Source organism: Strigops habroptila, chromosome 1 (assembly GCF_004027225.2).
Source record: "Strigops habroptila isolate Jane chromosome 1, bStrHab1.2.pri, whole genome shotgun sequence".
NCBI lineage: Eukaryota > Metazoa > Chordata > Aves > Psittaciformes > Psittacidae > Strigops > Strigops habroptila.
The window spans coordinates 111,602,139-111,623,180 of record NC_044277.2 but is presented as its reverse complement, the minus strand read 5'-3'; the positions used below and the strand labels follow the sequence as shown (position 1 = coordinate 111,623,180).

The 21,042-nt window shown below is 36.9% G+C and overlaps 1 protein-coding gene across 15 annotated transcripts in view; it reads right to left on the bottom strand.

Annotated features, from left to right (window-relative positions):
- The window catches only part of PARD3 (par-3 family cell polarity regulator), a 453,511-nt gene that overhangs the window by 153,057 nt on the left and 279,412 nt on the right, over nucleotides 1-21,042 (bottom strand). For 14 of the 15 annotated variants that reach the window (XM_030491258.1, XM_030491178.1, XM_030491241.1 and 11 more), the window contains 4 exons: nucleotides 15,353-15,503; nucleotides 7,569-7,758; nucleotides 2,199-2,347; nucleotides 1,133-1,177 (listed from right to left, as the gene is read on the bottom strand). In XM_030491258.1, coding sequence (XP_030347118.1) covers nucleotides 1,133-1,177; nucleotides 2,199-2,347; nucleotides 7,569-7,758; nucleotides 15,353-15,503 — 535 coding nt within the window. The remainder of the gene's footprint in view (nucleotides 1-1,132; nucleotides 1,178-2,198; nucleotides 2,348-7,568; nucleotides 7,759-15,352; nucleotides 15,504-21,042) is intronic. The other variant, XM_030491203.1, reaches the window with a different exon arrangement.

Here is a 21,042-nt window from a genome sequence, read left to right as displayed (position 1 = left end):
CCTAAGCATTGATTATTAAATTACCACAACCATTAATACAACTCATATATTCACACTCTGATGGCTTTAATCCTTCAAAACATTCATACATTTTAATATTGTGTACTCATTCTCAATTTTTAAAGCTGCAAGTCTGTGGCCAAATTCTGCAACATTTTAAGAGCTAGAAGTATTAGCTGTTTAAATAAAAATTATAATTTTATCTCTTGATTACTTACAACTTTTCAGTATTCCTACTCATGTTGTAAAGTGTGGTTAAACAGAGATGCAGTTGTGAATTATTAATTGTAAATTCTGTATGGAATCTCCTACTCCCTAAATGATAAAATAAATAAAATAAATAATATTTTGAGGTTAAAAAGGTGGATTGTTCTCAATTAGAGCTAAGTAATGTTATGGTGTCCTCTGCATCTAGCCTAATTAAAATAGCATTCCAAAGGTCAAAAGCTAACTTATATTAATAAATCGTAAAGGTTCATAATTGCAGTTGGCGCATTATTTTAGTTACTAATAAAAAATATGCTTTGAAAGCTATTTCTCATTATCATTGTGTGAAACATTACAATTGAATGTACGTGGAAAAAATTCTATTTACATATTCTTTCGTTCTGTTGGGATGCTTAGGTTTCAGCTCCAAAGGCAAATAAACTTGCACAAATAATACTCAACTCACAACATGTATCTGATGACCACTTAAGGCAAAAGCAGCAGTTTTCTAATTAAAATAATTATTTCCAAGTACTTTGTTAGTACTGTAATAGCCAAATATTCAACTCTTCTACATCATCTCTCTGTACATTAGAGCCTGAAGCTGGGAGGAGATTTTCCAAGATTTCTTTGAAAGGACAAAAAAATCCAAACAACTGTGAATATTTATGAGTTCAAAGTGTATAAACAGGTGTCTTCCTACAGTTACATACATGTACGACCTGGTAGAGTGTACTACCCTAGATATTTATCTCTATAGAGAATTTTCTTTTTCTGTATGACTTGATTATTCACAGCAATAGAAAGCAGCCATGCAAGTACTGGAATATTCATGTTTTCATGCAATTTGACTGGCAGTTCTGTAATTGTGGTAAGCTGCTTTGACCAAGGTTTCTATAGCAACAGCCTTACTGTCAATTCTTACCTGTTTTCTGGTCATCCATTGTACTGAGCTTAGTCTCGTCAGCTACTGTTAAAAGGTAAATGTATAACGGTTAGCCCAGTTAGTGCCCATGCCCCACATGCATCCAACATTCCTTCTGTTTCTCATATTTTTGGTCAAGTTAGGGGACCTTAGCAATGTCATACTTCATGCAAATAAACTGCAACAGTAAGCAAACATTCTGGGTAGAAGTGGCAGCAAACTAGTAACCTTCATGCAATGTCAGTCATGTTCACAACACAGGCAGGTACAGTATGTTATTTACACGTTAGCACATCACAACTAGTCAAGACAAGTCAACACCACCAACCTTACTGTCCCCTGGGGAAGTTGGTGAATTAGGGACTGTAGTTAAGATATTCACAATTATTGTAAAGGAGTGAATTGCATTGTATTTTATTATTCCGAGTAGGGAATTTGGTGTCTTTCAACAATCAAAACTCACTGTTTCAGGTTACTAGAGTCTGCACTTCAGAATCTCAATTCAATGGTAGAAAAATAGATGGGCTTGTTAGCAATTACTTATTCTCAGTTGTTTTATCAGTTAAAATTATTTTAGTTGACTGCCTGTCTCAGCCGCTGCTACTTTATAGGGCTTCTAATATAAATATTAAAACTTGGGTCTCAAGCAGATGTCAGACTAGCTCCATTTTCTAATTCTGAATCCATCCACAGAATGAGAGACTGTGAAGGGTCTTTAAGGCTAACTGCATTATAATCATGAACTGTGAATTATCCTGTTTACCCAGAACCATAGTGTGGTACAATTTTATGCAGTTTCAGCTCCATTTTAATAAATAGTTTTAGTGTTTATGTATAACCATATATCCAGAGAGCTACTATATTTAAATGTATGGACATTTACAAGTGGTACAGACAATACACAGGCCACTTGGCCATTCACGTTAAGAATACTTTACTTCCCACCACTAGACTTTGCGTGCAGTAGTACTGCACATCAACAATGTGTTTGGAATTACAAAATCTATACACTTACAACATGAAAATCAGGTTCAAATAAAACAATTGAAAAAATATCACTCACTACCTAGATCCATGCTTTTGGATTTTCGTGTTTTAACAAACTCCAACTGACTGGCATCTGAAAATTGCTTTGTACGCTTTTCTGACATGCTCTGGCGTCCAAAACCCTCTCGCTGGAAGGCAAGCACTGGATCAACATCTGGACTAAGAGTGCTGTAGGAAGGGAAAAAAATCATGCAAACATTTACCAAGATCACGCAACCTTTCACTCTGCAGAGAACAGCATTAAATTAGCATGTGACTTCTACCAACGATAAAGTGCACATTTTAAAATAAACCACTGCAAGTAGTCAGTTACACACACAATGGATTTGTTTTACTGCATCAAGCAATTCTAGTAAAGTATCAAGAATTTTATTTCTGAGCTTTAATGAAAGATATACATATCCGGTGTACTATACATATACCATCAGAATGTACAGCCCCAACACAGAAATAATTTGATGGAGAATAAACCAGTTCCTTTTTCTTCATGAGAAGCAAATATATTCTGTTGATAGTGAATTACCAGATTTGTCTTCATGACAAAATGTTTTTAGTAAAGCATAAATAGGAACTGTCCTGCCTGAAGTCCACAGTGCTTTAAACTTCTTAACTTTAAGACTTTGCATGAAAATTTTTCTCCATATGTGAAATTGCTTGTAATTTTTTCAAAGCATTTCCTAGTTTTAACCTGGCTATGAAAGGCAAACATATTTTTTACTCATCACTTCCCTACAGTGCAAGTATTTACCACAGTGGTTGCACTACTGAATCAGAAATGAGGGTAAGTGGACTGAGCTTCAGTCTCTTCTGCAGGTTTCTTGCATGACCTTGACTGAGTGAGTCAGGTCTTCAGTGAGCAGTGATCGGTGTTTCACTGTGTTTCATCAGAAGCATGCTAATGACAGATTTATAAATGTTGGCCAAATGTTGACAGAATCATGAATGCAAGAATGCAGGCAAAATTTGGTGTGCAAGCTAAACCCTAGGCTTGCAATGTATCACCATGGCCACAACTCATGTTAAAAATGAAAAATTTTTTTTAAAAAAAGATTGCTTATTGCTAATAAATAATATGAAAAGAAATTCACACAAACATCTTATGGCTCAGGGAAAAGGGGAGAGTATTAGAGAGAGCCTGAAGGCAAGCCCAAAGAATTTAGATTTCTACTTCAGCTGGCACAAAAAGAAATCAACAGCATAAAATACTGGGGGGGAGGGGAGGGGGAAGTATTTGCACCCTTGTTACCTATCCTATAGGAAAAAAGGTTCCTCAAAATCCTCCCTCTGATTATTGTTGTACTTCAAGAGAAAAAAAAAAAAAGCTAAATATCTTGTCAATGAAACCTCTAAACAGACTAAATGTCATCCAAAATACTGTATGTATACATGTCAGTGTTCAGTAACATGTTTCAAAAGAATTATTTTCCACTTTAAGGACTAAGTATAAAACACATCTTATACCTATTGAGAAACAGGAAAATAGTGAATTTCTGAAGAAACCAACTTACACTTTTAAATTCTGTAACATGCATGTGTTTATGTGTGCCATGTACTGCAATATATAGAAGCATCTTTGATCAACACCTGGGTATTAGGCACAATAGTGAAGAGAGGTAAGGAAAAGTGTCTAAAGAAATCAAGTACTATAAAGGATGAAAACCGCTATCTGCATTACCAATGGCTTAGAAGAAATTCAGCCTAGAAGAGGCAGATTTACAAATAATAAGATATGTGCATGTGACAGGCATATAATACTTAAGTGAGAGCAGGATCAGAGCTTATATGAATAAAGTCAATGTCAAGTGCCTTTTGACTTTAATGTTTCTGGCTCAGGCTCATAATGTTTTACATTTAATTACTGCAACTATTTCAGAGACGTCTGCACAATTTAGCAACGTTTGAAGCATATGTTTAAAAGCTCTGATGAATCAGAGCCTGAACTCAAAAATAAGTATTTAGCCCTCACATTCACTCCCACAAAATAGGGAAAAATTATCTCCACATGATAGAAAGATAAAACAGACAAGGCCAATATGCCCTTCTGGAATTTACAACATGTAGCTGAATAAGAACCACCTTAGCCTGAAAACGTCCTCCAAATGACTCAACTGAACTTACAAGGTTTCAACGCCTTTTGTAATCAGAACATAAATGACCTTCCCAGGCCACACAGGAGTTTCTGGCTCACTGCTAGTCAACCCCGTCTCTGAAGGCCAGAAAAATGTGATTTTACTAAGTGAAAATTTTCTCTAGCAACATCTGTTAACACAGCTCATGTTAGGTAAAGATGACTGGCTTCATCTTGCCGAATAAAATGTATCCTGTGACACTTTCTTCAAAAAGGGTGAATTTGTGAAACTATTTGTTTTGGCTGCATGCTCCTATTTTTCATACGAAAAAAGAGAGCAATGAGGTCTGGACATGGAGTCAGCAACCAGGAATCCTAGAGACTGGATCTCAGCATTTCCACTGACACCATCTCCTTTAGGGGCTTTCTCTCTGCTTCCCTTACCTACCCTTATCACACCTACTTTCCACACCCTCACTTACTAGGGGGATTATTCCTCTGTGTTTGCTTAGTATGTTGCATATTAGAGGCGCTACTTAGCACCAAAAATTACTTGTTCTCTGACATCACAACATCTCAGACCTTTTTATTGTACTAGTATATGAGCTGTACGTACAGTCATCAGTTTTCATGTCCTGGTTTATTTGTGTTATTAATGACATACGAGTGTGTTTTAGTAATTAAGAAAGGAGCAGATTACAGGAGTTTGAATGCAAGTACATTGCCTAAAAGTATTTAAAAGTCCCCATGAAGTTCCACAACCGGAAAAGCCAATGAGCACAGAGGAGGAACTAATGCCCCTAAAAATGCCTCATTTTAATATTTTTCAACTACATTAATAAAAGACAGAAGGTGAATTTAGAGCAAGTCATTAAACAATGCCAAATGCAATTTACTATATTCTAGCATACTTAACAAATAAGATTTCTGGAATGACAGCTGATCCTTGAAAGAATGTAACCGTCTTCTGACCCTCAATGTTATTAAAATTCCACTTATTAATCCTGTCTTATTGCCCCTTTGTTTTCATAACATTTTCATCAAGGATTAGGGAGATATTGTGAGGCTGGAAAAGCTTACATTTTCTTCTGTGATTCAGAACAGCTGCCATTCTTGTTTGGATAACCCTTCATCCATATTCTTAGTTTTACCCTTTGTGCCTTTCAGCAAAATCGTACAATGAACCTTCGTTTTACAAGTCTTCCTTCATCCATTAGCAGCAGGAAATTAATGCAACAATCTAATTCTGCTGCTATTTACTTTTTTACAAATAGAATACATTAGATGATAGTAAGGCGCTGCACTGATCTACACTTTTAAGTGCAATTGTATCCTAAAACCTTTACAGTTTCTCATACATGTTTAAAGGTTTTGAACATGATCAATTCCAAAATATCTAATCCCTATCTTATTTACAGTTACTTTCATTTTCCAAGAAGTATATGAATAGCGAGATAAACTGCAGAAGTAAATGCAAAGGCATCTGCAGGTTTCAAATGGGCTTTTACTTTATGCTGTAGTTTTTTGCTCATATTCAGCTAAAAAAAATCCCTCATAAATAAGCTATTATGTGCAGCCTTGAGTACTAGTCTATTTAAACGTCTCAAATTCTCAGCTCTAAAAGCTTTTACAAAAGACAGATGGACTTTTCAGGGGACTCAACTACAGGCATGACTTGTCCAAGAGAAGAGCTGAAATATGAAAAAATACCCCAAAACCTAAAAAAAAAAAATAATACTCCAAAACATACACAAATGAGGATGAAAAAAATTACCTTTTTATACAATCATTAAAACAGTACTTAAAATACAGAACTGAATTCTTGGACAGAAGATGAAATAAACTAATATAAAGCAAAGATGAAGCTGACAGGTGCATATCAGCTGGCAGGTGCTGTTGCTGTTTTATTAAGATATTGCTGACATTCATAACAGGCTCAAGAGACAAGAAAAATAAGAAAATTCATATACTTCACACCATTTGTGGTAATTATCTTGCTTCAAGAAGTGGCAGTGTACAGGGGTGGGCTTTTATTTTGCTATTACTATAGATAATTACAAGACTTGCAAATTAAATCTTAGATCTGTATTAATTGTCCTAACTAAGCAATAAACAGTATTTCTTTGCCAGGAACCTAAGCAGGTCAATAATGGAGCTCAATGCATTTCTCACTAAGACTCTTATATTAAAATAGATAAAAGTAATTGCAGAATCAACCTAAGATTCACAGAAGTTATTTTTACTAAGGATTAAATGGTAAAGTAAACAGAAAGTAAAGTTACTTTCCATAAGAAAGATGGGGAGAGACTTTTTAGCCTATTATGACAGGATGGTGGTAATGGTTTTAAACTAAACAAGGCTAGACATGGAGAAAAAATATTTTACAATGAGGGTGGTGAAACACTGGCACAGGTTCCCCAGAAAGACGGTGGATGCACCATCCCTGGAGACATTCAAGGACAGGCTGGATGTGGTTCTGGGCAAACTGATCTAGGTGAAGATGTCTCTGTTCACTGCAGGGGGTTGGACTAGATGAGCTTTTTGAAGGTCCCTTCCAACCCAAACTATTCTGATTCTATAGTTTCAAACATGAAACTAATACTTTCCATATTTTTATATGTAGAGTTATTACAGTACACTTTGCATGATAGTTACAAATCATATAATGATATGAAAGGTATTTTTTTGTGCATAATAAAGAGTTCCTGTTGCATAAGCATCAACACTAAGGCAAAAGAAAGAGCTGCCTTGATCTCTAAGCAGATTTTAAATTACTGTGTATTACTAGGAAAAACAAGAAAGTAGAGAAAAATACTGAAAGGCTGCTAGATATATACTGGAATATAACAATAAAAATCTTTGGTTTATAGACTTCGAAATATTTACAGTGAGGTTTATAAATAAAAAATTCCAATTGGAATTATTCTTTCATTTTTTTATAAACTCAAGTGTTTAAATTTTGCAAAGGTTTTTTTTTTTTTACAAAAGCTAGCTCAGTTGGCAACTAAATTAATATTAAGTCACCAAATGAACACAGCTATGTACTGATTTGGTCTTAGTAACAATTAGTAACATTTCCACACATGTGCTTTGACAGAGCACAAACCTGCAATGAGAAGCAGAAAGTCTAACAAATTATCTGTACAGATTTCTTTCCTAAAACAGCGACAATTACCAGTGTGAAAATAGTGAAATCTAAATGTAATGAAAAATTAAAATAAAAAAAAAAGAAAATATTAATATTAGCAGTAACCAAAAAATAAAGGAGAAGACATAACTGCAGTCATCTCTCTTTTTCCTTCCACTAAACCATGCTCTTACCAGTCTGTTGATTCATTAATTGCAGCTTTAGCCCATCCACCAGCATCAACAGTGCCAAACCCAACATCATCGTGGGAACTGGATGACGACTGGTCAGAGAGGTGAGGAGGGAGAACTGACAGCCTGTCATCTTCAATAATGACAGTGTCATCTTGGGGCATGTTCACCGTTGGAGACAGCTGATATTTACCTGAAAAACAAAAGGGACAAAAAACCCAAAACTTCAATAATGTCAGAGTGCCTTGAATGCCAGAATACCTTGAATAATACACAATCAGAGCTGATAAAATGTCATGTCCAACTGCAATGCTACTAATAAATGTGACCCAGGACAGATAATAAAATTAACTATATCTCACTTTATACGCATTTTCCTACACAGAGGTCTGAAAAGTAATACACAACAGTTCTATCTGTGGCCTACTGCAAGATCACAGAATCGCAGAAGGGTTGAGGTTTGAAGGGACTTTGCATCTAGTCCAACCCCTCCCCCTGGCTCAAGCAGGGACACCTACAGCCAGTTGCCCGGGCCTCTGACCAAGTGGCTTTTGAACGTTTCTAACCCACCACCTCCCTGGGCAACCTGTGCCAGTGCTTGCTCACCCTCACATTGGAAAAGTGTTTCCTGATGTTCAGAGGGAACCTCCTGTGTTTCTGTCTGTGCCCTTTGCCTCTGGTCTTTTCACTAGGAACCACCTGTCCCAGAAGACAGTATCCTCTCTTGCATCAAATCATTTGGTAGAAACGAAGAATAAATGCAATGGGGACTAACAGAACTCATCACTTCTCCTGATCAATCTTGCCCTCATAAAATTTGAAACTTGTTTGACTGCTATTGGGAACTTAGAACCCTTTAATAATGCCGCAACAAAGAAAGTAATTGTGAAAGGTGATGGGAACTCATGGCTAAAGCTAAACAATTCCAAATTTACATTCTCTCTCTCCTTTAAAAAATAATCTGAAGGCACACATGAAAAATTTGGAAAAAAAAAAAAAAATTAACTAATTCTATTACCACCAAATTCAAGTAAGTTTTAACACTGTTGTTAAAATGCTTAAGCTAGAGCCATCGCTAAATGAAAGAGACATAATAAAATTCAACATTATTCTTTGTTCAGCAGCACACTTAATTTGGTTAATTTGTGAGAGTAGCAGTTAAAAGATGATATTTAGAGGATTCTTACAAGCTGGTAAATCACTGTTTCCAAGTAAAAATCAGTTTCAATATGAATATAAATATTACAAACCCACTACCACTGCTGCTTTTATAGGAATAAATATATACACATAATTATATTTTCCAGTAATCATTTCAATGCATAAGATTGTATAACCATTTTCAAACTGCTAAAAAAGCAGAAGCAGCTTTTAAACTTACAGAAAATTTTATGCCACCAAAACAGGATAAGAAGCTGTGAAAAATATCAGAAGGAATATTTTCATTGCAATGGTCTGTAATGTAACTGTGGCTGAAACTGAATACATGCCTGAGGTACTGAGTTGGGAGCATGGGGGTTATGTAATATTATTTGGATGACAGTGAAATAAAGAATTATCACAATTTAAAATTTTAACTTGGAATAAACTTGGATGTTATTTCAGCATCTAGAAACACTAAGCTAAAAATTGCTCTAAGGAAAATAAAGATTTGCAAATTCAGATGAACATTATTTAGTTACGTGAAGCAATGGGTAATTATTAAGTTTGATTCTTTCATACTAGTTGCACCTTATTTTTTAAGGGACAGAATATCTTTAAAAATATTTTCTCCTCCTGGATATTGATGCTTGACTTAAAAAGATCTGTCATTTGAAATGTTTGGTCCTAACTCTTACTGCATGCAACATTATTTCTAATGAATGATCATGACATTACTTGAAATTTATTCCTGGAAATGTAATATTTTACAAAAGCAATTACTAAAATTGTGACATCTCATGAGAAGAAACACACTATTTTAATCAACTGTTAATCTGACAACAAACTGTGAATTATTGTAGAACTGTGATGCACTGCAGTGAGAACTTGCATTTCTATAACATAAACTGCTTCTATGGACATATCAAATATTTTCACGGTTTATTTTTCCTACAGGTATGGAAAAATTGTGTAGAATTAGGGGAAAATACTACTTTCCTCTTTTCTGGAAAGGTTTCAGTTGCCATCACTACCTTTGCATGCAATTACTAAAAACCGAATGAATAAATAAAAGGTTATTCATAAAGAGCTAGCTAAAATCCTTGCTGCGCTACATAAGACATTTTGTATAGCTTTCCAAAGGAGGGAAAATGGGCTTCAAAAGAGATCACTGAAGAAGGCTGAAGAAGTGGCTGAAAGAAAAAGGTACCGCATGGTGAACATCTCATCACTGTCAAACTGAAATGAATGTGTTCAGTTTGCATAACAGCTGATTCTTTGCCCGGCAATAGCTTCTTTGATGGACAGGCTAATGTTTAGCCTGGTAATGTACTTCTTTCCAAACATAATGCCTACAAGACTGTTAACTCTGTAGTTAATAACGTCTCCAAAGAATTGATTGTGAAAAGGTATAACCTTATGGCATTCGGCAGATTGAACTTCCCATTTGAGAGGCTACAGTAATTCAGTAACATTTTCAAATTTTCACTACCCTTCTTTATATCTGACAAGGGTGAAGACTGACATTTTAATAGTTGCTTTGGAATTAAGGAGAAAACCCATCTGACATGCCTATGCTTTTCACAGCAGATGAAGCTACAAACAGGTGAAAGGCTTCACCTCCAGCAGATGGTTAGACAGATCTCAGCAATGGACTCAATACGTCCTCTGTAGAGAGTTCAGCTGAAGCAGACAGAAAACAACCTTCGAGAACGCAACTTTGTAAGTGTTGTGAGAAACATTACAAGGAAACATCAAAGAAACTTGAAACCTAGCAATTGTCAGTATATTTGACTGATCTACAAATCTAAGATGTTGCTCAAGCAACATTCTCCCTTTCAAGTGTGTCTCATCTCAGGACAATGAGGCTACATTTTCTTGAGCAAGTTACCAATCTGAACAAGCATAGCCTAACGACCACACCAAACTATGGTTAAGAAGGGTTCCCATCTATCTGGTCAGAAAAAGAAGTCTCAGAGCTCCAGTATGAAATGACTGATCTCCAGGTCTATGAGGACTTTCAACTTAGAATGAAAATTATGGCAAACAGCAACACCTGAAACCTATAATAGTAGAGACCTATAACAGACCAGAAAACAGTCTGGGCCTGAATTAAACAACCAACATAAAGCACTCCAAAAAAACCCCTGAGCATACACAGTACATAAAATGTAAAACAGGCTTCCTCATGAAGTACCCAACTACTCCAGGTCCTTTTAAACCTTGAAAATCCCTCAAGTTTGGTTAATGTGTTTGCTGTGGTAACTTGGCACTGTTATTGTCATGGTACTGTATCTGGCTTGGTTCTTGTTCTTTTGCAATTGCTTTTGTTGTAGACCAGGGAAGGTCTAAACCATGTCTTGAATATATTCAAATATATTCAATATATTCAAAACCAAGTATTACTTTATGAGTGATTCTCATGAACATTTTGATATCCTGGGATTCAGACCAATGGTACACTTCAAGCCTCCTCCACGAGTAGATGCCCTTTCTACTCTGACATGGCAAATAATTCCTAACCTACCTGATCAAGAAATCAGCATCAGCTATTCTGTGATGAAGAAAGAAGTATTAACTGAAGTAATAAAGTAATAAATAATAGAAATAATAATAAAAGAAAATAGTGATGATGATAATAGTGATAAGGCTTCCTACAGGAGGGATATAGAGAACTGTGCAATAAGAAATTATAACTTCTCCAGATCTTAATTTTTTTATTTTTATTTTTCACTAACAGTATATATGTCCCCAGCAAATTTTCCCATAAATATCATATCATCTAATTTTCCAAGCTACATAGAGGTGGGATTGGGAATAAGTGTCTGGGGAATGTCTAAAGACAAAAAATTCTCCACTATATCCAGGCTTTGGATTTCAAGAAAGTGTTCAGATCTCTCAAGACCATGGTAGCAGACCACCACATTCTGATGAGACTCCTGGACAGGGAACTGCATTCTGCTTATAAAAGGTTATTTGCATTTCACTGACGCACATGCTTTCATGCTTTATATCTCTGGCTTTTTTTTTTTTTTTTCCCCCAGTAGTGCTTCCTCCCAATTCTACCCTTAAGATAACAATTATTTACATAGAGAACAAAGTTTCTCCTGTTCTGTAGAAACTATCAAATTTTACAAAGTTCTGGAGGATCCTTCAGGATGAAAAGCAGATTCAGTGCAAGCTATTGTTATTCTGTGTGCCCCCTGGTAAATAACTTCTGTTTAGTCACCATTAGCAACAAAACCCACCATGTTCATAAAAAAAAAAATCAGCAACCAGAAGAGATGAAAGAGGACTCTGTACTAAGTTTTTTGATGAAAAAGAATAGTTTATATAGACAGCAACTATGTATTTGCGTACTGCAAAACTCAGGAGCATAATGGATGATACACAAGAACGGTGTATCAGAAGAAGAGACTTGAATTTTTAATCACAGAGCCAAGCAAACCTGTGTAACACAGTTGTTTTGAATGTATGAAAAACACGCAACCTGAGAATGTTAAGAATAAACATAAGCGTTTATTACAGCCATCTAATTCTTAAAAGACCCAATCTGTATAAGTAAATAAATACCATTCCCTAAATACAGAAAGTGGTATCTCCTCTCCATTAGAAATTTTCAGTGAAATATTATCAAGTGAAAAAGCACAAGAAAATCTATAACAGCAATAATTACCTGGAAAAGTAGATCAACATAAGAATCGGCAGAAACATTAAAAGACTCACGTAGCCTTTTTGCAGTAAGCAAACATTATTTTACATAATTTAAATCACGTTCTAAAATTGGTATTTTATTCCCACTCTCACAGCAAGGCTCTGACAACCAGTTCTTGCTGTCAGTTATGAATTGAAAGAGTAAGGAAATTGTCTTAAATACCTTTCCTGAAAATTACATTATATGTATTTAAAAGAAACAAAACTCTCATAAAAGTTTGGTTCAAACTTTAAGCAATGGTTGAAAAGAGCAGATATTTTCCAGACCTTGAGATTATCACTTTTGAATAGCCTAATTTAGGAAGAAAGAAAACTTGAAATCCATCAATTTTATCAAATAGCAAAAGAAGCAGAAAGACCTACTCCTTCACACATGAACTCAAACTGTGACCTCCTCACCACAATGTACGAAGAGAACTAAAAGCTTACATAGCTAAATCCATTGAGTAGACATCAGATGATTTAGAGAACCTTAAGTCAGAGGGCTCCTCTATGTGGGGAGAGCACCCATGGGAATGAACACTGCATAAAGCACTCTTTCTGGCTTGTTTTCATGGTCAGGACCAGCATGGGAAGACCTCCAGTCTTCCTTAAACAGATTTTCTAAGGACTAATCCTCACTTTTAGGCCAGTTTTCAAGAGAGGAGAAAAATTCTGGAAGAGTCATGTAATACCATATATACATTTTCAAGAAAATAAAAGAAGTTTTTTCTCATTATCAATGCTAATAGGATGGGAATTCCAATGCATAATAAATGATTGAGTCTTACAAATGTTAGCTACCCTGAAACAAGCAACTGTACCTATCTCTCCCAAAAGGTAATAATACCTCTCCATTGTATGGCACTGCAAGAAAACATGCATGCAGTATCACTGCAGTTGTAACTTAGTGGTACTGACTAATTGAGAAAAATTAGCATAATAGAAAACTGACTGCCACCTAAAAACTGGGTTTAAACATGACAGTTCTGTGAAGCTGCCGTTGCTTCAGAAGGGAATGACCCAGTCTTAGCAAGACCAGTTTTCAGTTATGCTGCACTGCATCATATTTACTAGGAGGTTCAGGCACAGTTTGATTTTCCATGTGCTTCCAACTAAAAGCATCAATGGATTCAAGTCACAACCAACCAATTTTCTACACAGTTACTGGTTTCTTGAAACAATACAGAAAAGCAATGATACAAAGGAAAACAAAACATCAACTTCAGGTTATAAAACACTTAAAAAATGCAGGATGGATTTTCTTCCCTATGTTTACCCTGCAGAGGTATCCAAAAGCATTAGATTTTAAGACCTTTGGAAAGATTTTTTTTCTTTTGTTGAAACATCAGTTACTGGCTACTGCTAAAGGGATGAAACCAAACTGATGAACCAGTAGTTTGCTTTCACATGGCAAGTCCTATGTTCCTTTGATGTAGAAGTAAACTGCATTGCTGACACACATGCACACAGACTCTCTCAGGGTTTCTTCTCCCGTCGATGGAAAAGGTGTTTAAGCAATAACTCATTAACACTTATATGAGCTCTATGTGCAAATCCTCTGCAACACTGATGGAAAAAGCAGAAGGCAGTGCTTTGCAAATGTTGTATTTAAAGCCTTGACACCACAAGAACTAGCCCCTTCTATGGGAGAGTAGTGCTAAAGACTTCAAATTATTTTAACACTCCTTAAATTTGTCAAAAAATAAATAATTTCTTTATATTGTTCTCTTTAAGAGCGCATGACTTTGGGTGCTTTCTTGATTCTCAGGTGTACAATTTTTCTTCCAAGCTGCATAAAATGTAGTGCAATTAAATAGAATATTTATTTCTAATTACTGTTGCACAAGTGCACACACACACAAAAAAGACACAACACTTAACTGAAGAAATATAGTAAATCTGTTGATTTTTTGAGTTTAACAGCAGTTAAATAAATAAAAAATGAACCCCAAAATTAAAAACAAAAAAAACCCACAACCCCAACACAGAGTGAAATATATATACAAACTGTTGACTGGAACCTAAGTGGTGGACCTTCATTTTCTAAGGCTGAAAAATCAATCTGAAGCAATTAAAACCCAAGTTCAGCCTTGCTTAATATCAGGTTTATAGCAGCATCTTCTAATATATTCTGCGTGTGTCAAGCACACTAAGAAATTCTCAGATTTAATGGCCACATCTTATGCTTAAAACTTGCAACTCAAGCAAGCAATTGTCGCATCTTCTGTCAGGTGCTATTTTCATCAAGCCGCTTTTTGTTCTTAAATTTGAAAATCCTTTCAAGCTAATCCCATCCTAGTCAGTAAATCCGACCACTCCTGTGGCACAGCAAGTCTTTGTTACCTAGCTTTGTACATCGAAAGCTGAACTGCTGCAGAAGAACTGCTAATAACCTCATTATCCACTGGGACCATGCAGATGGTACGGCACAGAATGTACACAAGGGGTGCTTAAAATCGGTTATGAGGTATTAAAATTGGTTTCCTGCAAAGCAGATATTCAAAAAAATTAACAAAATGCCCTAATAAGCATAAATTGATGCGTTTGCCTTATTTATTTTTGTACTTTAGTATGACTGAAACAGAGAATACTGAAATGAATTATAAATTCCCATGAGTCACTGACTTTCATGTGAATGAAGACTCAACATGGAGACTAGACCAACGAATAATTTATTGGCCCAGTCAGACACTGAAAAACTATGTTAAATGCTCCTGTTATTTGTTCTATTAGTTGCCACAGGATATAAAATTCACCTTATAATTCCATTTTACTTACTTTCTCACATTAACTATCCAGACAGCTTGCGTGGAGCAATTTGAAGGCATGTTTTAAGTTGATTGGTGCAACATCCATGTTCCTTGATTCCCACATTATACATTAATCACCCTTTGATGAATCACAGAAAGGAATAAAAACACACCCTGATTAGCAGAACTGATTTGACTCACCCATTATTCTACTCAGTGCCACGTTCTTTGTGGGCGACTCGTTGAGACCCTCGATCCCACCATAGAGGGAGTGGGAAATCCTCCGTTCCCGGTCATCCAGCAGAGTCTCTATGGGCAGCTCTGGCCCTGAGGGGCTCCCAGGTGACTCCAGCTGCACAGAGAGAGGAAAATTAGCACCCAGGGTCCATTTAGCAGCATGGGGGAACTGTAACAACTTGCCTAAGGCCTAGACCTGTCTGGGCACCAAATGAGCTAGAACTTCTCACCCTGGACAAATATGATTTGTAATGACAGCTCTGCTTAATGACCAGCTTTCTAAGCCACTTTACTCTGCACTTCCCATGGTGCCCTGTCAAATTTCAAAATCTTCAGCAGAAAATTGGTGAAAAAAAAAGATTGCATTTTGGTGTCTCTTTGTTGGATAATTTCTTAAACAGACAGTTTTAGCTTTTTTCAATACTATCGGGCAGACAGCTGGGTCATCTTCCCCACACTGACGGCCTGTTACAACAAGGCCCTTGTCAGGAGCATGGAGCAGGAACTCCATTTGGAATTGTGCTGCTGGTGCTTTTTGAAGTGGTGCAATTTGCTTTCAAATGTAATCATCATGGAAATCCCCAGGAATCCCCACCACACACATTAGTAATCAATACACAAACACTCAAACACTTCAGAGGGAAAACAAAAAAAAAAAGTCAGACTTCACAGAATATTTTATTTTATTTTTTTCCTACTTATGATGAGTTCTTTGCTCTGCCTTTCCTGGCTGCAGTGTACAGAGACCTTGCGTGCTTCATTCAGTCTAGAAGCGTCCCTGACCCCTGGCACTGCTGCAGCATCCAGATAGAGACACAAAATGACCCCCTCACCCTTCCAGACCTCAACCCCCGGAGCTGCCATGTCCCTGCCCACCACATTTCCAGCCAGATGTCTCTGGGGCGTTACAAGACAGATGAAGAAGGTGGTGGAAGAAGAGATGGAGATGGGCTGCTTAGCCACATGCACAGGGAAGAAGACCGCATGTATGCCGCCTCCCCACCAAAGCTGCTATTCAACGGAAGGCTCTTCTGAGTGATGTCCCAGCTCAGCTTTTGTTTGCAGAAGCTGGTCATCCCTTGTTTTCCTGTGTATGCCTCTCAGATTTTTCAAAAAGAGAGGAAAACGTTGAGTTTTCTTTAGTAAGTCCCGGAGAATCAGAGCTCAGTGGAAAGCAGTGTCTATATGAGGCAAAGAAAGCAAGCAGTTTTATATCGTCTAGCTGGGTTTAGCCTCCACATTAGCCATGGGCAGCACTGCTGCTGCTGTCAACACAGCCGCTGGGAGTGGGGACAATGAGCACCCATGCACTAACTGGTCAGTCTGGATGCCCAATTTGTCAGCACCCAGTCTCTCACTGCAGAGACAAGACTCCCCACACCATCACCCAGCCCTCACACCATCCAGCTCTCCTGCTCCTACAGCTCTTGGTTCACCTGAGCTCTAGCACTCTGCTGGCTACTTGGTAATGTTACCAAAGGAGCTTCACCGAGATCTTTAAACCAAATCACCTAAACAGGAGGAACTGAATCTAGCCCTATTAAAACAAATAAACAAATATTAAAAAATAGATGTTTTGCAGGGTAATCATACGAACTCACACATCAAAGCATTAGCTGTTCTCACCAACAAGCCTCTTCATATTGAAGTACATAGTTAAATCTCAAGAACAATGTCCTTACGCGAATCCCACAGCATACATAGGTACTGAAATACATATATATATATAGCATATAAAGGTACTGAAATACAGCAAGGACCAGATATTGCTGGATACTGAGCACGCTGCAAACTTTTTGAAGCCACTGGGAATGCTTGTTCCAAGGACTGGTCTCTAAATGAGCATGAGAGTAGTTCATAGTTTCAGGAATTACAATAACAAGCGGCGTGTTTGTTGGTTGTTTTTAGTTCTTGAAACAGCTGCCCATTATTAATCACTCCACCCACAACCCCCAGATGACTAAAAATACATGCTATGAAAGATTTTTAAAAATCTGTTTCAAGGGCTACAAAGCACTCAGCTACAGTCTCCACAGCAGAGGCTTTGAAGTCAGCCCAATGGACTGATGACTTCTGATGTTGGGGTCCTGGCGTAATGCCTGGTACACAGAGGGGTGGAGGTTTGCGAAACACCGCATTGCAAAGTCGAGGAGACCATGACTTGGAGGTCGCACAGTCTGTAAAAATTATTATTTCTGTTCAAAGCCATCATCTGTTTAATATAAATGAGATATTTAATGAAGTTCCAAATTGTAGACTTATCTCTCCCAGTTTGATAAGCACTGGGGAGATTTACTGCATCGGAGGGTCAACACAATTACAATTGGAGGCACGTCAAGCTGCAGGAGAATAATAAACTTGCAGTGCAAGTGAATTAGACTCAATAAGGTTTAAACTGTGAAATGAGGATTTGTTTTATTAGTTTTTTTAAATTGCAGATTACAACTGATTTACTGAAAAGTAAATTAAACAATATTTGTAGCCTCTGTTATAAAGGAATCTAAGGCAGATTCAAAAAGAATAGAAACGTTAAATTCTGAAAGACTGTAAGAAAAAGCACAGCAACATTAGACTGCTTGAGGACTTAAACTTGCACAATAAAATGATGAACTAACCTTTATTTCACTGACTTTAAATAAGGTGTGAAAATATCAAAGTGCTTTGGGATTTATTCTCCCAGTGCTATATTGATGACTTTATGTAACAAGTGTCCAGCTTTTAGTGAGCCATATCACACAGTCCTCCTTCATGTGACAACCCATCAACTTTCAAACTCATTTGTAGGAGGGTCTCAAGAGATTTTCAGAAAGACACTGACAAGAAGAAAGTTCTGAATCAGAGAAATACATAGAAATTCACTCCTGGTAATGCAGTAAAGTACAGGGTAAATAAAAGAAACAGCAGGAGTGTTGTGTTTAGATGGCCATGTTTTGTAAAGTGAATCACGTATTTTATAATTTTCATGGGGAAAACTTTTTCCATTTCTAATTAGCATCTCAAAAGCTGGATTTAAACAAAGGCATTGACAGCCAACCACACAAATATTTTACAAAAGATACAATGCCTTTTATAAAATAGCAAAAATTAGACAGGAATTACACAACTGACTTTCAGAAGTGGAAAAAATAAAAAGTCTTTTCTTTACATTGTTAACAGAAAGTTTGTGTGAGAAAAATACATTGAATTTGGAAATCATGCTGTGAGCAAGACAAAGAGACCGACAGTCCAAAGCAAAGCTGCAGTTCAAATAAAGACTTCTTCCTGATGCATTTCTAATAAAGAGCTTGAATTTCACATTCCAGTTCTTCCCTTAGCCAATATCAGTGCTATCCGGTATAATTTATTTTGATTAATTGATAAAGAGTAATACAAAGATGTATGAATTCCTGACCTTCATTAAAGGCCCAGCAAGGAAAGCAAGCTAGGAAGCAACTGGCCCCTATACTTCCTATCAGTAGCTGCCCCTAGCAGTAGCACTTCTTGGTGCGGCAATTTAGACTCACAGACTGGCTGAGGTTGGACAGAACCCCTGGAGATTATCTAGTTCAACCTCTTGCTCAAAGCAAGGTCAGCAAGAGCAGGCTGTGTCTTGTCCAGTTGGATTCTGAATACCTCCAAGGACAGAGACTCCACAACCTCTCTGGGCAACCTATTGCAAATGGTTGACCACAAAAAAGAAAGTTTTCTTATTATGTTTAAAGAAATTTCTTGCTTTTCAGTTTGTGTTGGTTGCTTCTCCTGGCACTGGGCATCCCTGAGAAGAGTCTGGATCAGTCTTCTTATTCTCCCCCATCAGGTATTTATAGACACTGGTAAGATCCCCGAGGCTTCTCCTCTCAAGGCTGAAAAGAGAGACTTCCCTCTTGGGGTCCTAGCACTGATCTATAATAAATGATCATATTCTAAAATGCAGTTGTATCCTACAGATTGCCTGTAGCTCCATTTCTCCCCATTGTCTTAAAATAAAAACAGAAACAAGATTTCCCCCCCCCCCCCAATCAAAAAGGTCTCTACCCTGATCCTTTGTCATTCAGATAAGAACCAGCTGTTTGCTAAAGCACTGTGTGTACTAACTAGCCCAGCTGCTGCTTATCTAGATGATAAAAAGACAACTTATGTGGTCCTTTTTACTTAAACACCACCATCCATCCTATCTGAAGTTATGCACATAAATAGGAAAAAAGTTTATGTACAAGAACATTGCCAAAATATTCAAAGCATAAACAACTTTTTTCTTTAAAAAAAAAAAAAGAAGAAGAAACAATAATCAGACTCCATCCTTCTTTTAGAAAGTAAATTATCCAAACACTGGCATGCAAGCATTATGGATTTTAAAGCAGCCAGTATACAAATTTGCTATATATTACACTGCATCCAGGGTACCAAAGCTCTTTCTGTCACACAGAATGATTTTCCAGGCTTTCTTTTTCTTTTCTTATCTGTGCACTACGGCCAAGATGGCCAAAATGCTTCAGCTTCCTGTTTTCAACAGAGATACTTTTATAATACTACTACCAATGTTAAATATGATTTTTCTTTGTTACCACCCAAATAGGGATCCTGTTTTAGGGCCAGACTTTGCAAGATGCGAAAATGCAGGTAAACAACCAGTAAAAGGGTCAGGTTTGACTTACATGTACAATCACGCACTAGTAAATGTAAAATTAGTACAGTGCTTCTAAGAAATACTGCGTTTTTCTGACAATGTCAAAGGGTAAGCAGAAGACAAAAAATGCTTTCAGTATGGTAGGAGGGAACCCACACAGCTTTGCAAATTGCAGTTAGACGGTAGGTTATGTGCTATGGGGAGGAACCTGGGCCAAGATGGAGCTTTGTAAGTTGATACCGAGGATAGAAAATGGATGAAGGAGAAAAAAGTAAGTCAAAATAAATGTGGACAGGTAAAAGGGCGAAACAGAAGACACAAACCACTACAAAATAGAAAACCATGTACATAGTTTCCCAACAACTAACTTTTTAAATATCTTGGGATATTTAAACTATTAGAATATTTAACTATTTAATATTTAAATTTTTAATATTTAACTATTAGAAGTTTACCGAAGGACACCGAAAATCATGCAGCAAAAACACTACAAGAGGCATAAAAGGCAGCCATTAAAAAGTCCTGTATTAGAAGCTCAAGTAAAATGTGCCACTATTAAGAAATAACACCAATATGGCCCAAGAAATTGAGAGGAAGAGGGAAGAATTTAATCCTGCCTCACTGAGATACTGGTGTGCACAAAGGTGCCACTGAGCTTTCTGAGCTCTCAGGCAATGAAACTGACATGACGTACTTGCATTTACAAAAAGCCTCTACCAAGGCTTCAAAGGCATTAAAGAAAGTAACTTTTCATGGGACTGGACTAAGTTTTCATTTTTTGGGTTGAAGTCTGGCTAAAGGATTGGACACGAAGATCAATCTTCAGGATGGAGAAGAACCAGCTGCAGGTTCCCCTGGGATGAGAGCTGGGAACAGCTTAGGCTGATGAGCAGCTTTATCAATGACTTGGAGAAGGGAGTGAAGAGCGAAATCATTGAGTTTGGAGAAGATGCTAAAGCCTTTTTGATCCTTAAATGAACTCTAGAAGGTCACCACAAAACTAATCTAGCGAGAAAAGAAAAAAAAAAAATCAAACGTCATTAATTTC